At 34.9% G+C, this 17438-nt stretch overlaps 1 protein-coding gene across 20 annotated transcripts in view; it reads right to left on the bottom strand.

Moving 5' to 3' along the window:
* The window catches only part of DLG2 (discs large MAGUK scaffold protein 2), a gene marked incomplete at both ends in the record, with an annotated part of 2113672 nt that overhangs the window by 703401 nt on the left and 1392833 nt on the right, over positions 1-17438 (bottom strand). For all 20 annotated transcript variants that reach the window (XM_080704556.1, XM_080704554.1, XM_080704555.1 and 17 more), the window contains one exon: positions 4766-4816. In XM_080704556.1, the coding sequence (XP_080560682.1) occupies positions 4766-4816 (51 nt within the window). The remainder of the gene's footprint in view (positions 1-4765; positions 4817-17438) is intronic.

Raw genomic sequence — 17438 nt, 5'->3', positions numbered from 1 at the left:
CTGGGTTGGTTCCATATTTTGGCTATTACAAATTGTGCTGCTATGAACATAGGTATGTTCATAGCAGCACAATACATATGTTGCTGTATTTCTCTGAATTCAACCCCTTTGGAAGGATACCCAGGAGTGGTATAGCTGGATCATATGATGGATCTATTCCCACCTTTCTTAGGAATCTCCACACAGATCTCCATAGTGGTTGAACTAGTTTGCATTCCCACCAACAGTGTAAAAGAGTTCCTCTTTCCCCACATCCTCGCCAACATTTGTTGTTGTTTGATTTCTTTATGCTTACCACTCTGACTTGGGTTAGATGAAAGCTCAGGAAATTAAAGCAAGAATAAACAAGTGGGATAACATCAAACTAAAAAGTTTCTTCTCATCAAAGGAAACTATCAATAACCTAAAGAGGAAGCTGACAGAATGGGAAAGGATCTTCACCAGCCACCATTCTGATAATGAGCTAATACCCAGAATATACAAAGAGCTCAAAAAACTCTACACTAGCAAAACAAACAGCCCAATCAAGAAATGGGCAAATGAACTAAATAGACGCTTCACAAAAGAAGAGATACAAAGGGCCAATAGATACATGAAAAGATGTTCTACATCACTGGCCATCAGGGAGATGCAAATCAAAACTACATTGAACATATCTTAAATGGAAAAGGAACAATTCATGGAAAGACCTAAAGGAAGACTTTTCCAGGCAGATGGAATGGCCTTTATGGAGAACTGTAGGTGGGAAGAGCTTGGGATTTGGAGGAGCAGCAAGGTCAGTGTGGTTGGAGTGAGATCCGTGGAGTCGATGGTAAGGACATGATGTTGAGAACGGAGCAGGGATGACATGGTACGAGGACTGTGGGTGATGATAATAGGTATAATTCTCACCTTTTGGAGAATTTCAAGAATCAAGGTGGTTTCCTGGTTTATGTTTTGGAAAACATTGCTCTGGTTAATTAAGGGAGAACAGTGTTGCAAATTGCAGCTATTAGAGTGATCTGGGCCTGGAATGACATGGGTTTGGGTTTGGGGTAGGATCTGTTATCAGAGAAGACGTTAAGAGCTATCTGATTTTGAAATGTATTTGTATGGAATCCCCAGTGGGATGTTCTCATGATGCTGAGAAAAAAGAATAAGTAAGACTTTTTGTAAAATTCTCTCTGACATGATATTAAGGAAATTACAGAATCAATCAGCTAAGATAAGAAATCTCAGGGCAGAACAACTTTGGCTCTGAGGGGAGGGGAGCGGGGGGAAAGGCCTTTTTGATGTGGAAGCAAAGATGCCAGCTGGACACTTAGTTAACACACTGAGTTCATCTGGGAGGTGACAGCTTCTGAGTTGTGAGTGGTGTGTGGAGAGCTGGCATTTAGAACCATGGGTCTGGATGAGATCATCTAGGGAAGGTGGGGAGGTTGAGAAGATGTCTGCTCACTGTCTATGTGGGACAAGATAGTCAGCAAGGAGGCTGAAACAGGGCAGCCAATGAGGTTGTGAGAGATCTGAGAGTGTTTGTTCTAGAAGTTAAAAAAGATACCATCTTTGATGAGGAGGCAATGAGGGCTGCATGGAATGCTCCTGAGAAGTCAGGACTAGGAATTGATGCTTGCACTGAGCAATATGGAACCTGTTATACCTTCGAGAGGGAAAATCTTGTTTCCTAACCTGGCTTCATTGTCAACCCACAAGGTTCTGAGGAATATTTTAAAATCTAAATAATAAAAAAATGAGGTAATGGTAGAAGGGGAACTCTGGGTGAAATGACAGTGATTTATTTTGTGTGTCTATGTGGTCCTAATAATTGATTTCAGGGGCAGTCTAACACTGAGGTACACCCTCAGCCCTATTTTATTATTTTATTTTGAAGCAGGATCTCACTAAGTTGTAAAGGTTGGCAATGAAACTATGATCCTCCTGTCTCAGACTCCAAAGTACTGGGATTACTGGCATATGCCACTATGCCAGGATTTTCTTTTCTTTTCTTTATTTTTAAGGAGAGAGATCATGTTTGTATTCAAGTTATTCAGGAAAAGTATGAAAATGACTGGTAGTACAGAAATGAGAGAAGGTGACTGCAGAAGCAAAGTCATCCAATGAATAAGAGAGTGTAAAGTCCAGGTCATAAGTGAAGAAATAGGAAAATTCCTTTACTATCCAGGGAGAGTACAATGGCAGACCTGGTTATAGGAAAGTGGGATGGTTTTCATTTGATTGCTTGGACCTCCTCGAGGTAAAATTACAGAAGGTTAAAAGTTACACGTAAAGATGAAGGAACTTTTTAATTTGAAGAGATTAAATAAGATGTAAAATTGTGGTCTCAGAGAAAGAGTGATTTTTCAAATTTACTCGAGTAAATGCTAAAAGTTTTAATGTGGTGACTAAATGTTTATCCAGCCATGTTCAGTTACTCAGGTGCTGGCGTGAGATAAGTAAGAATGTGAGGGTTTAACCACAGAAAGTTAACCAGGGCTGGTAGTTTGCTGGATAAGCATAAGAAGGAAGAGAGGAGGGAGGAAAAAGTTAAGACTCTGAGAGAAAAATATAGATGAACTAGTTAATACAATATCATCTAGGTGGGGAGGGAACACAAGGCATAAAGGGGGAAAAACAAGGAAAATGGGTGAAGTCAGTATTCAAGTTTCCTGTGGGGGTTGAAGAACTGTTGAAGAGAAGTGACTATTAAGTTATATGTAAATAGAGAGGAGGTACCATTCAAACATGGTGCTTGACATAGAGGCTTTGGGAGGGGTACAGTTAACAGCAGCGATGAGGTTCATAGTATAAATGGAGACCCAAGGGCAGGCAGCAAGGGAGGGAGGTTAAATGCTCAAGATTAGGAAGCTGGTAAGCATCCAAACCCAGCCAAGAATCCACAATTATCCAACTCCTACTGAACGTCCTCTCTCACTCCAACACTCACTTTATTATTATTAAAGTAATTCACATAATTATTTTTGGCCTCTAAAACTGGGGTAACTAAATGATAGTCTATTCAAGATACTTGTATATGTAATTGTTGGAATAGAAGAGTCAGTGACTGCTGTTCAGTACTTCATTTAGAAGAGTTCTATATTTCCATTTGGCACCATACCACACATACAAATCATATAACCGATTCTGGAGAGTTTAGTCATTAATAATTGTTTTTTCAATTTGGGATAATTTTCCATAATTCTTACTTTTCTCTATTTAGCATGCCATTAAAAGTTTATCAAAGTCCATAATGGAAGTATTAAAGACCCCATCTGTCAAACACGTAGCTTTTAATGTAAATCTTCTTTTATTTATTTATTTATTTTATTTTATTATTATTTTTTTTTTTGGTGGTACTGGGGTTCCTGGAAGCCCTTCTACCTCGGGGCTACACTCCCAGACCTACTTTTACATTTTCATTTTGGAAACAGGGTCTCTTAAACCAGCGCACGGCTGGCTTCGAACCTGCGCGATCCTCCTGTCTCCGCCTCCCAAGCGCGGGGATTACAAGCGTGCGCCACCACGCCCGGCAAGTAAATCTTCTTTTAAAACTAATCACACCCAGTAAAAGTTAGACTGAACATACTAAATTCTCTGACTTAGGAAAGTAAATAAGCAGTAAATTAAACGAGATATGAATTAAAGTCTAGGTCTAGAGTCTTAATTCAAGCTTCAACAATGGCTTAAAATAATTATATTTTTATTTCTTATTATACATAAATGTATACATATATTTATTATAGATGGTTTAGAAAATTATAACCAAAACTAAGATCTGGATATTACCCTGAAAGCCTTAAAGAAATGCAGCTACTTTAAACATTTTGGTGTTTATTCATCTAGGCATTATGCATGTATATCTATATATGTATATTATATATTTATACCTTTGTGTTTATTAGATCATATTTAATACCATTTTAAAACTTGATTCTGACATAATACTATAATCTAGATAGGCTTCATATCCTTGGAATTAAATATTTTAAACTATTGTTTAAATATAACAATATAATTTGTTCTGTAAGGATATATCCTAACATTATTAAACGCCTTTTTCAGACTTGCCTATTTTAAACAACACTGATATGAACATTCTTTGTGTATTTTATATAAGTCTAATTTATGGATCTAACACTGTGTGCTTGTCTCTTAATGAGGATGAATAGGTTCTGATACATTTATTAGCCTTTTCTTTTATCATAAATGTCCTGTTAATGCCTGTTGGTCATTTTTTTTTCCCTAGAGGGTCTTTATCTTTTACTACTTTATAAAATTTCATGGTTTCCTTTATTTATCATGAGACTTTGCCAAGCTCCTTTCAGCATTTCTGCAGAGCTCTGCAAGGTTGCTGTGTTTTACCCTATGGGCATGATTTTTAAAACTTATCACTTTTTTTTTACTAAATAAAATATGCATGATAACTGTAGTTCTAATGATAACATCAATATTACATAAATGACAGTATCTTGTAACAGAGCTTAGAAATATATGGCCAAAACACTAATAATAAAAACATTAAGTATAAAGTACTACATAAGTCTGGGGAACGTTTCTGTCTTTTCCATTAATATTCCCAACAACTGGCAATACAATTTATGAACTGAACATTCTGATTAAATGGTCTGATGTCTCATTGCTCTCCACTACAAGCATTTTTGTAATATTCTCATTGTGAGTTCTATAGAAAGCTTCCAGTTTATAAAATACAACTGTTTAATTTCACAAGATAACTAATGAGGACCTAGAATATGAAATACAAAAATTGGGCTTTGAATGTTTTTCTTACCCTTTCCAATGTAATTTCTTCAAATTCATATTCAATTTCTGTCCCATTGACCTATAAATAGAAAAAAGAAATATTAAATAAAATTTGAGAAGATGTTGCCTTTTAAAAACTACTTGAGAGCTTACTTTTCATTCTGGTTATGATAAAGCTGTATTTTCTTGGTGTTTGTGGCTATATGTTTTCTTCCAAATGAAATATAATACATGCTAATGAAAATATATGAAATACTACAAAATAAGGAGTATTACATCCCTTTAGGATTTTGTGAAAACTTTTTTGCAGGGATAGGGAACAATTCAAAATACGAATAATGAGTTTTTAAAGAACAAAATATCTAGGGGCATATTATAATGTGAATTATTTCTTAAATACAGTCTTAAATACAGTGAAAATACAGCCTTAAAATCTTTTTTTTTTCATTTCATAAGTGAACATTAAAATATGACCTTAAAATAAGTGATAATGAAGGTACAACTTTTTTATGGTACTAGGGATTGATTGAACCCAGGGGTGTTCTACCACCACGCTATGTTCCTGGACATTGTTTTCTTAAATTTTTGTTTTGCTGAGTCTTTCATGAACATGCAATCCTCCTGTCTCAACTTCCAAAACATTGGGATTACAGGCATGTGCCACCATGACCATCTGGCAGCACAACTTTATGGCATTTTTTTTTAGTAGGAAAACAGCATTAAGAGTGACTCTGTCATCTATTAAATGTCTTTTCATCATTGACCCAACTTCAGGTAATTTATTTCCATTATTTTTTCTATTCTATGTATTAGGGAGCCCTGGACCATGTAACTATGCCCATGTTAGCAGCAAAAAGAAAAATGCAAAGTAGGACACACTTCAAGATTCTTAATGAGAAATAGCTTTAACTATCCAACCAACCCTTGAGCAGATTTTAGTTTACATGGGAAGACAAATGCATTTTAAATATAGCCAAGGACTTTAGAATTAAACAAATATGCATAAATAATTATGAAGATCTGCTTTAAAATAATCCCATGAATATCAAATTATATTTTTTTTATCAATCACAGATTTGTTCTTAGTCAGGCAACATCTCTGAAGTAAGAACATCCTCAAATTGGCTATTTCTTTTCTTTTTTTTTAATTTATTTTTTTATTTTTAATTGGTGCACTGTATTCATATATCATAGTGGGATACATACTTTTGTAGACATACATGCACACATTGCCCAGTCAGCCCCCACCCGATCCCCACCCCATTCTCTCCCTATCCCTCCCTCCCATGCTTGGCTTAGTGATTGACATCTAGTATTATAACAATTTATCCAAAATTAAAAATGATAATCTCACATAACAGTTTCATTGGTCTGATACCAAGCTTTTGATTACTTAAAGATAACATTTCAATATTTCTTTTTGCTTTCTTTCTTACCAGAGAATCTATTTTTTTCTATTTTTTAGGTGAAACTATCATATATTTATATATTTATTTTTCAGAAAAAAAATCTATCCTAATATGGAATATGGACTCTAGGTACCCACAACGATCTTGAAAAAGAACAAAGCTAGAAGATGTATATTTTCTGATTTCAAACCATATAAAGCTACAATAATTGAAACAGTGTAGTACTATTCTAAAGGCAGATATATAAACCATTGGAGTTAAATAAAAGCCTAGAGCTAAATTCTTCCCTATATTGTCAAGTTATTTTTGACAAGGTTTCCACGAACATTTGGTGGTGGGAATAATCTTTTAACTAAATATTGTTGAAAAATAATAATTACATGGAAAAGAATAAAATTGGACCCTTACCTAATCCCATATACAAATATGCCTATTGGCAATATCACTAGAATTTAGGAATCAGATAGTGAGACTATCTTTTACCCACAAAACCAAATTTTTAGGTGTCTAACTTTAGTATAGTTTTATATTTTTAGAAGAATTTAAAAATACTCCTTGCATACCCAGGTATTGTGGTGCACACTTGTAATCCCAACATGCGGGAGGCTGAGACTAGAGGATCACGGACTGTGAACAGTCTCAGCTACTTATTGAGGCCCTTTGCAACTCAGTGAGACCTGGTTTCAAAATAAAGAGTAAAGAAAAGGGCTGGAGGTGCAGCTCAAAGGTAGAATGCCACTGGGTTCTAGTTCCAGTACTGTAAAATAAAATAAAATAAAATAAAATAAAATAAAATAAAATAAAATAAACAAAAATACTCCTTGCAGATTGAGAGCTCTGTGGAATTAAGAACCAGATACCTGGTTATTTTATCTAAAATAGTGTCCAACCAGAGAAAATTGAAGAAAGAAAAAGAAAAAAGAAACAAATGAATGAATGAAGCATTTATTTGATTTACAATAGACATTTGTGGATTCTCTTCTCAAAGGAATGTGGAAATCCTATTACCAACTGAAGGTGTAATTGTATTTGTAATTAGTAGGAATACAAAATGGTAACAACAAGGGACTAACCTGTGTCCACCACTCACTCAGAGCATATTTTGACTATTCAATTACATAACCTAATTGGTTAATCACATTTTGCCATGTTACTGCATTATCAAACAGTCCTCAACTAAATTTAATTTTTTTTTTTGTTTCAGCAACTTAATGACTCACAGAAAAGACTTGATGTCAGAAAGCCTTAGTAACAGAGTTATGGAAGATTTTATTTGGCACATGCAAAAGTAAGAAGAGAAAAAATCCTTCAAATGCTATATCTGTATGCTTCCATCAGATTTTTTTTATTTGTGTGTTTGTTTTTAACTTTCTTTAGTTGATAGAAAGAGGGCAACAAGAGAAGGTTGAATTAATGTGATATGTTTTCTTTCTCACTGTGTGGCTCTGTGAAGCTTATCTTTGCTTCAGTGCTTCTAGAGTGAAGCCTTTCACATTATTAAAGTGCTGCAAACCGGGGAGGAAAAAAAAAAAAAAACTTCAAAGACAGAAAAACAAGACTCTAATAATAAGTATCTAAAGATTCAGGGTGAAAGAAATTCTGTTAGAAAGTGCTTTAAACAGGAATTTTATTTAGTGGTACATACTGCATAGTGGGAACCTATGAAAATTTTGCTTAACATTTCTAGGATCGAATATGCTGACTTTAAGATCTTAGGTATGTATAATATATGCATATCCTTATTGGTATTCCAAAGTTCCCTAGTCAGCTACAATAACTCTCAGAGGCTTATGTCTATTCCATGAGTCTAAATTTCAGTCTAAGAATATATCGCTTACCTACTTCTATAGTATTCAAACCATCTTCTTCCTAAGAGTGGCACCACTTAGGATATAAGCTTTTTTAAAAAAGTACTTCAGGTCTACAAAAGGACTTAGTGAAATCATAGAAGAGTGAAGAATTTTTAGCATGGGTAAAGCAGCATTTCAACCTTAATCCCTGAGCATTTAGAACATGGAATCACACGAGTCAGTGTGGGAGATAAGGACAGACATCTGAGTGGTCCAGTGTCTATTTTCTCATTAGTAGGAGACGATGATCACTATTCTTTCCATGACCCCTAAAACAAGATATTCTATAGTGGAAGAGGATTAGGAGAGGGAACTAGAGAGGGGTAAATGGAGATGAGTTTAAGAAAACAGTTTAAATAATATTATGTTCATATGTGAATGTATCCTAACCAATCTCGCTAACATGTATGGGGGTAGTGGGGTGGTGTCCAGATGGAAACACAGCAAGTATTTGTATCACTTTGAACCTAGCTAAGATGGATAATTCCAATATAGCAATAAAGTGTGTTTAAAAATGAAAAAAAAAGATATTCTATAACCTCCCTTGGCCAAGATTATAATGCAAAGGATGAGATAGAAGAACTAAGAATACCTTAATTTTAACAGAAGTACATAAGTCCAGGCAATGACATTCACGAACATTTAGTGCCTTTTCAAACCAGTAGACAAGTACAGCATTCTTTCAGTATTTTTTCCATATTTATTAGAGTGATTGCTTATTCATTGATAAAGAACTGAGGAGTATCTATAGTAATTCTCCCGTAGCCATAATCTTGTACATCCTCACTCAGCAAAATAAAAACTGTGGTGGATGGCTCCCATTTTCTTCTTGGAATGGGTTTTAATGATAGTCCACTGTTGCATGAACTTTCCTTGGTGGTCTCACTCTATTCACAATAATTCTTTTTTAATTTATGAATTTCATTAGTGAAGTTTTCTTCCTGAAGTAAATATTTTACAAAATATATTCTTTTTTGACAAATAATACCTCCTGTGACATTTAAGTACCCTGGTAATGTTCTGTGCTCCTGATAGTTTTGAGTTCTGGACAGCAGCATGATAGAAGTCCCTATTATTTCAAGCCCGGTCCTGATAATAATTTAGAGTCTCCTTGATAACCATAGTAACCTTGATAACCAGACGAGTGAGAGGACTGGCATTTTTGTAGACTTAGAGGACCAAAAAAAAACAAAATGGAATTTCCAGTTTAGAGAGATATGTTTCTGTTTAAATATGTGATGATTCTTCTAAACCTGATGGCTCTGTGATGACAGCTAGTAGGTTTCTATGGTGGCCAGAAAATCAAGTGAATGCCACACATTGTCTTGCACTGTTCTGGGCATGTAGCCTTCCTAGCATCATTTGGCAGTTGAGTGAAAAGAGTGACCTTCATCCCATGAAAATTAAACTTGGTACTTAAAGTTCTAACTTCCTAAGCTTGAAATACTTTTTACATATTTTTCTCTTCAATAGACTTTTGTTAATTTTACTGCCTTTCTCCCCCTTTGGTGCTAAGCAACCACCTGCCTAGATGATGGTCTAATTTGATTTTGAGATGAATTTTTATCTCCTGAATAAAGAATTTTCATGAATAACACATGTGAACTATTCCATGTTTTAATGTTCCTTAACTGGAATCTTAAGTTATGATTTCTCTGATTTTTTTTTTTTGGTTATTCACCACCTTTGTAATTTCATCAGGGCTAAGATCATAGCAAACTCCAAGGTGAATGAATTTTTATACATCCTCATTTCACATATCATAACAAAGGCTGAATCAGAGATATCAAAGCATTGGCTTCTTTGGACTAAATTCAATTTCACCCAATGAACAATTACTGAGCATGCATGAAGTGCCAAGAATGGTGATAGCTACTGAGAAAATAGAGATTTTTAAGATATATCATATTCTTAAGAAACATTTTTCCTTTTAAGGAGCACCAAAACAAACATGTATTAAGGTCACATAGAGTTGATGTGTAGATATACAGAGGTGGACAAGAGCCATACACTCACTGTTACCACAGGCAATATCTCTGCTGACCTGTTTATTTACTATTTATTGCATATATAAATTTAGTTCCTCACTTATGAATATGATAGATGATGCACAAGTCCTGCTACTATGATAAGCAATTATTAGATAGTAAGTAAGAATTATTTCTGAGGATTATCGTTTTAGTATATAATTGACTGGACTTTGGGAAGAATGTAGTGATCAAGTTTCCATGGCCTCAGGTTTCCCAACGCCTCTTGCCATGTTTGGAGCAAGACCCAAGGCCATGCCACTCTGCTTCCTCTGTAGTGACAGCACATAGCACAGGGCCTCTAACACAGCAACACCATGACAGCATGAAGGAGTAAACAAATCAGCACACTAACAAATAAAATTTGTTACTTGATCCAATTTGATATTCTTAAAGAAGACTCAGGGTTTTAAAAGGACCACAGCTTCTACTGAACTCAGGCCTGGTTTATATATCCTCATCTTTGAGATCACATGGAGAGGTAGTGGTAAAGGGAAAACACACCAAGATGATAGATAGGCTCTTCTTAGAAGCTCTGACTGGATAGGGTTACACCACCGTGTAACCACCAAACAACCCAACGATCTACACACACACACACACACACACACACACACACACACACACACACACTTACATTTCTCTTTCTTAGTCCTTTGACAGATTATTATTTCCTTCTATTGGAGAATGTGTCAAAACAAACACATGATAATATTTTATTGCTCTTTACACCTAAATCTCCTCTGTACACTCTCATGAGCTCAGTAGATTACGAGATGGGTTTATGGGTTTCAGAAAAAAAGACTCCTATTTTAATGCCTTTTCCAACCCTTATTAGTTATGTGAAGGTAGGCAGTGTTCTCAATCTCATAAAATCTCAGTTCTTTCATGGATAAAATGATACTAAAAATAGAACTTTTCTCTTATAGTTATCATGAAGATTGGATCAGATAATTTATGTAAGCTACTTAATATGCACCTCACATGATCTAGAAATTTTAGCTAAAATCCCATATGCTTATTTTCTCAGACCCTAATTCATAAATGTTATGAAAGAAATAAATGAAATTGCACATGATTAGTGTCTGTAACAGAGTAGGTCTTCAATAGTGAGAGCTATTAGTTCTGGGTATATCTACAAGGGCCACAAGATTTATTTGATCAAACACTGAATTTCTTTTAATTTCTTCCAATAACATAAAATGTCCTAAGTTAAAAAAACAAACTTGTAATTTACTGCAAAATCTACTAGAAACTTTTTCTACCCCAAACATCTTGATCCAATCTAAGATGTACCACTCTGTAGACAGGATTGATCTTAAATTTCTCAAGTGAGGTAAGTGTGGCCTTCACTCAGGCATCATCTCAGTTGAATGTCTTCCCAATTTTCTATACTCACTCTTACAGTTTCCTTGACTGACTGATTGATTGATTGATTGATACTGAGGCTTAAACCAAGGAGCATTCTACCTCCAAGCTGTAGCCTCGGCCATGGGTTTTTTTTTTATTTTAAAATAGGTCTTGCTAAGTTTCTGAGACTAGCCCCACACCTATGACCCTCCTATCTCAGCCTCCCAAGTACTGGGATTATAGTCATGCACCACTGTGACCAGCTGCCTTTTCCTTTTAATATTCTCTTGCCCTGAACTGACAATTATATTGCTCTGCTCTGCGTACTCACTTCCCGGAGCTACTTTCATTGCATTCTTTATGTCCTCATCTTCATGAAAGCACAGATGGTACGCTGCATCTTACTCATTTTTGGACCCCTATGGCTTCTGACAACATATCTTTCCCATAGTAATTCTCCAAAAAATGTTCGGAATCAAATTACCTGAGTTGTCCTTAATTCTTATTCACTGTTATACAAGTATAGGCAACCCCTAATACTGCTGTCTTTCCTATAAAATATAGATTGAATTAATCGCTCTCAGGAATTGTTTTACACACATTCATTGATTATTTTGTATGTGTGTATGGTACTAGGGGTGATTCCAAGGACATTCGTTCTCCGAGCTGTAATCTCAGGTCTATTTATGTTTCCAGCATAAATAAAAGGGATCTTTTCCTTGTTGTTCTTTAAAAAGGATAAGGTAAAAGTAGGGGTATTTTGGTCTACCTCCATTCAAAGGAAAGAACAAATGTAGAAGGCCTATTTTTAACTTACACGTATACTTTAAACTGAATGTATAAAAAATAATCCAGTACTGAAAAAGCAAAAGTTAATTTGCCAGCATAGAAGTCAGGACAAAAGCATCATTAAAGAAGGGCGAGCCTGGCAAGTGGCACAAGTCTCCAATCCCAGCTACCCAGGAGGCAGAGGATCATAAGTTCAAAACCAGCCTGGGAAACTTGACAAGACTCTGTTTCTAAGGAAATGTGGGTGTAGCTCAGTGGTAGCATGCTTGCCTAGAGTGCTTGAGGCTCTGGGTCTGATCCCTAGTACTAAAACAAAACGAAGCAAAGCTGGGAAATTTGCACGTATATACCAAAATTGCTCATCACATTCCTTAACTAATGTCTCTTCTTAGAATATCCTCACTGCTTAAAAACTTGCCTTATTTCTAAGTTCAGAGGTATTACCATAGAGAAACTAAAGCTTAGATTCTAGCATAAAAATTTCTTGATTCCATTCCATTTTTTTCACTTACAAACTATTATGATTCATTTTTATCATGCATTACACACATTTGTGTGCCAATATTACACATTTAAGCACTTAATAGTAAGCAAAGGACTTTCTGTTTAAGCTTTGCAGGACACTTGATTTATGTAAGGTGTGCACATAGCTGTTGTATGAATACAACTAGGTAAAAATGAAATTTGCCTAATATATGCAGTATAATAAGAAGATAATCCCAGTTCATATTTCCTGCTTTCAAAAAACATACAAAAACTATGAAAACAGTTATTGATATCACTAGTTAAATTTATAATTTTAGTAAGGAGAATATTCCTATTACCAGTAAGCTCTGATTTTAAGTTGAAATTTTTAATCTTAATTAAACAAACTTCTGAGCTCAGTGAACTGTTAAATCATAGCTTCACTAAGTAAAGAAGAAATAATCAGAATTCTATAATCTTTTTTGATTCCAGAATCGTTTTTATTTTTCTTTCTCATTTTCTCTGCCTTTGTTATTAAGCTTTTATAACATGAAAATCTGGTCTAGGGAAGTGATTATAAAGTTCTTAACTGTTATGTTTTAAAAATTTAATGAGAAACTATAGGTTTATTTTTAACTAAGACATTTTTTACGTACAAAGTTATGATGAAAATTTCTCATTATTTTTATTAAATAATGAGAAATATTAAAATTCTCATTATTTTGTTAGGATAAATTAGGGAAAATGCCTTAGGGTTTTTACATGAATATAAAGAAGCTATTTATGTACACAAAGTATCTTTATTAAAGGTTTCTCTAACGAAGGGCAAGATAATATAGCTACTTAAAGTGTCCATGACTGGATTTGCCTCTGCTTTGGAAATGGCACATTTCTGCCCAGCTTTGCCTCTTGCTATGCATATGTGCAGGCTTGGGAAATAACAGGTGGTTTTAATGCATTCACTTGGCTCCAGCCCGATGCAGACTGTTTTGTTCTTTGGGTTTAAATATTTCATGAGGTTGAATATGCTCTTTGAAAGCACTAAGCGGTGTTAAGAGCACAATTGATCAATGCTTTTAGACATCACGATACATGAGGATTTTGTCCCATTAAGCCCCCCTCCTTCACCTTATCACCCCCATATGCAAATCACTTGGGTTAAATGTCCCGAAGAACCAATAGCTCAAAACACACAGCCCAAAGGACCAAAAATTATAAACAAGCGAGTGAGCGCTGGACCATACGATGAGACGTCACAAACACAATGAGGTAAACAGCAGAGGGTGTTTTCTCTTTCCTTGGGTATCAGATGACTGTAGTATGAGGCAGAATATCACTCACACTCTTCTTTATGGTCTTCAATCTGGTTTGCATTCCATAGCCATGTGAGAGCTGAGCCAAAGCACTGACAAAAATGTTTTCATGTTGAGATACAATAATCTTTTCCCAGGCTCCAACCTTTCTTTTTTTCCAGCACTGGGGTTCTGGGGTGACCACCACCTTGCAATTTCTTTTCCTTCTGTCACATGGTTTGTCTTTGCTGCTCTCCTCCTTCCTTCTCTGTCCAATGCACTTTTTTCTCTTCTGCCAGACGTGAACATTCTCCAAGCTTTGCCCCATATTATAATGAAATCTTTACTTGAGTTTTTATCTCACCTAAATTTTTTATTCTCAGTAAATGCCCTGATATCACCTCAGTCTTAATATATCAAAAACTAAATTGACTATATAGCCTAATTATAAGCATAACTTCCTTTAGTTTACTCTGTACTTTTCTTAAGGTAATCTTTTTCTTTTTTGTATTAGAGAGTGAACAAAGGGCATTCTGACGCTGAGTTATACCCCTAGCCCTTTTTATTTTATTATTTTATTGTGAAGCTGAGTCTAACTATATTACTGAAGCTAGTCAGGAACCTGCAATGCTCCTGTCTTAGCCTCCCAAGTACTGTAATTAAAGGCATACTCCACCACACACACACTGGAATTCTCTTTTTCATACATATCTTTTATGTTTGGTATCAATGTACACCATTCTATTTCACATCCAAATTATGACTTTCTTAAGACTCTTAATATAATTTACTAAAAATACTTCTACCTATGTCATTTTTCAATATCAATATATTTTTCCTGTCATTTACAGTTTATCTTCTTGAAAAGTAATATTTTCATCATGCAATTTCACTGCTCAAGTAGCTTCAAGTAAATTTTCCTTGTCCCTAAAGAACAGTCCAGATCACCCCTCAGCTTCCCCAACCTACTTTGAGCTATGTTCTCTATTTCCTACTTTCAAAAACAGATTCAGCCAAAATAACTATGCTGAATTTATATCAACAACCTGCTTCCTTTGGTATCTTAGCTAATGTCATACAGACAACTTCAAGATATCTTCACTCAATGTACATTATTAAATTCCAATTAATGTAGTACTTTCTTTGTTGTTTTACTGGTACATATTGATTATATAAAATAGTGTGTTTCATTGTGACATATTCATATATGCTCATAATTTAATAAATTGATGTTACCTCCTCTTACCCCCCATTCCTCCTTGGTCTCCCTCCTTCATCTTAAAGATCTTCTTTCTATTTTATATCTAACTTCTAAATAGGAGAGAAAACATGTTTGTCTTTCTGAGTCTGGCTTATTTCATTAAACATGATGTTCTTTGATTTTATCCATTAGAAAGTGTGTGTGTGTGTGTGTGTGTGTGTGTGTGTGTGTGTGTGTGTGTGTTTTATTGGGAATTGAACCCTGGGTGTGGGAGAGTCTACCTTCAGCCATATCTTACCTTTATTTTGAAACAGTGTCTCACTAAGTTGCATAGGGCCTTGCTGAATTGCTGAGGGTGGCCTCAAAGCTTTAATTCTCCTGTCTCAGGCTCCCATGCATCACCACACTTGCTCAGTATTTTTGAATGTCTATATTTTCTCACATACTAGGTTAGGTGCTTCAGGTACAGTAGTAAACAAAACAAGGTCTCTGTCCTTATGGAGTTGAGTTCTTTTGGGTGTGTGGGAAGCTTCCACTTCTTCCAGCCAAAGATTGTCTTTTCCATAATATCAAAACGATTTTTCTTATCAGTCCATTGAATGTCATTATTATTTGTGATACCAAGAAAAATGCCAATAAAATAATAACTACTACTCTACTACTAAATTTTATCAATTGTAATAACAGTAATCCTGAGAGTTTGGCATTTAAATACTAATTTCTCTACTGGAGAAGCCTAATTTCTAAGTTAGGCAATTTCTCCATGGTCACACAGCCATAAGCGACGCAAAACCAAGGCTATTGTTGTTCATCCTTTAAACTACTTAGCAATGGGAAATATATTCTCATGACAAAAGTGTTAAACAAAATGATCAAAAGACAGCCTAGAAGGAGGAAGGTAAGAACGGAAATACCTAATGTTTGAATCTAATATATCTATATATCGATATATCTATATATCGATATATAGATATATCGATATATAGATATATATGCCATATTTTTTTTCAGTATTGGGGATGGAACTCAGGGGCATTCTACCTCCGATCTACACCCCCAGTCCTATTTTTTTTTCTTTATTTTGAAACAAGGTCTCACTAAATTGCAAAGGGCCTCACTAAGTAGCTGAGGCTGTCTGCAAACCCGGGATCCTCCTGTCTCAGCCTCCCAAATGCTGGGATTATAAGCATACGCCACCAAGCCCGGCTTACTGAATCTAATGTTTGATACTAAAACATGATCCTTATTGCCACAGACAGTACAGAACCACTTTGTGGTCTTCCTCATGGTTAACTCCTTGTACTGCAGATGAGGAACCATCTATTAAATTGTCTCCTTTATGTCACCTTTTATAATGACTTATTCCTCATAGTAGCCATTTTATAGTTGATGAAGAAATAAGTCAATTCAATCTTATGTTAAGGGATTCTGATTTGCTATTATTTTAACATTCTTTTATAGTCTAACGTCCAATTGTCACTTTCCAAAGAAAAGAACCTCCTTATTTTTTTCTATATTCATTTTGCTTCAAATCTTGCTAACAAGCAGTTTCCCTTTTTATCTGAATATAGGTCACCCTTTCAGCTGTTTCAAGATCAATCTATCAATCACAATTTTTTTTTATTGAGAGATGACCCCCACCTTCTTTATTAGCTTGCATAATTTCTTTTTCTACTACTTTAAAAGTACATCACTATCTTCATAAATTTAGAAGAGAGCTTTAGAGCCATGTCTTCCTGCTATTTCACCTAAAGTTTCTAAGATTCAGAAAAAAAAATGCTTTGGGTTGCTTGTTACAAAAAAGGTCACGTCAATATTTGTGGATCAGATACTAAAGGAAAGCATTTTAGCTCTTTTATCTTTCTAGAAGTACCTTATGACAGTGACAGAGACTGGTAATTAATTACTGCATTTCTTTCTCTTGCCCCAACTCTTACCCAGCTGATAAAATATAAAAATTGCAAGGTTTCATTTTGTTTATATGTAACACATTTTAGAATTTGCTAGCAACAGTATTATTTATTTACATGTCACTTTCACTTACATATTTTGCATTTGTCTCTTAATAATCATATGTGGGTAGATAACACTATTATCTCATTTTATACATGAGTGAAGACCTCACAGATGATAAGTGATTTTCTCAAAACTACTCACCTAGTAAATAGGGATGCTTTTGTGTTTATCTAGATCTTCTGGACTCTGAATAGAGAACTACTTCCAGCACATTATGCTGCACATATAGGTGGACTTCTAAAAGTGAAATGATATTTTTTGAATCATATGAACTTGCTAGTATTTAATTATATTTAACATTT

The sequence above is a fragment of the Muscardinus avellanarius genome (genome assembly GCF_963383645.1).
Source record: "Muscardinus avellanarius genome assembly, chromosome: 1".
NCBI classification, from domain to species: Eukaryota; Metazoa; Chordata; class Mammalia; order Rodentia; family Gliridae; genus Muscardinus; species Muscardinus avellanarius.
This window is presented reverse-complemented; position numbering and strand designations above follow the sequence as displayed.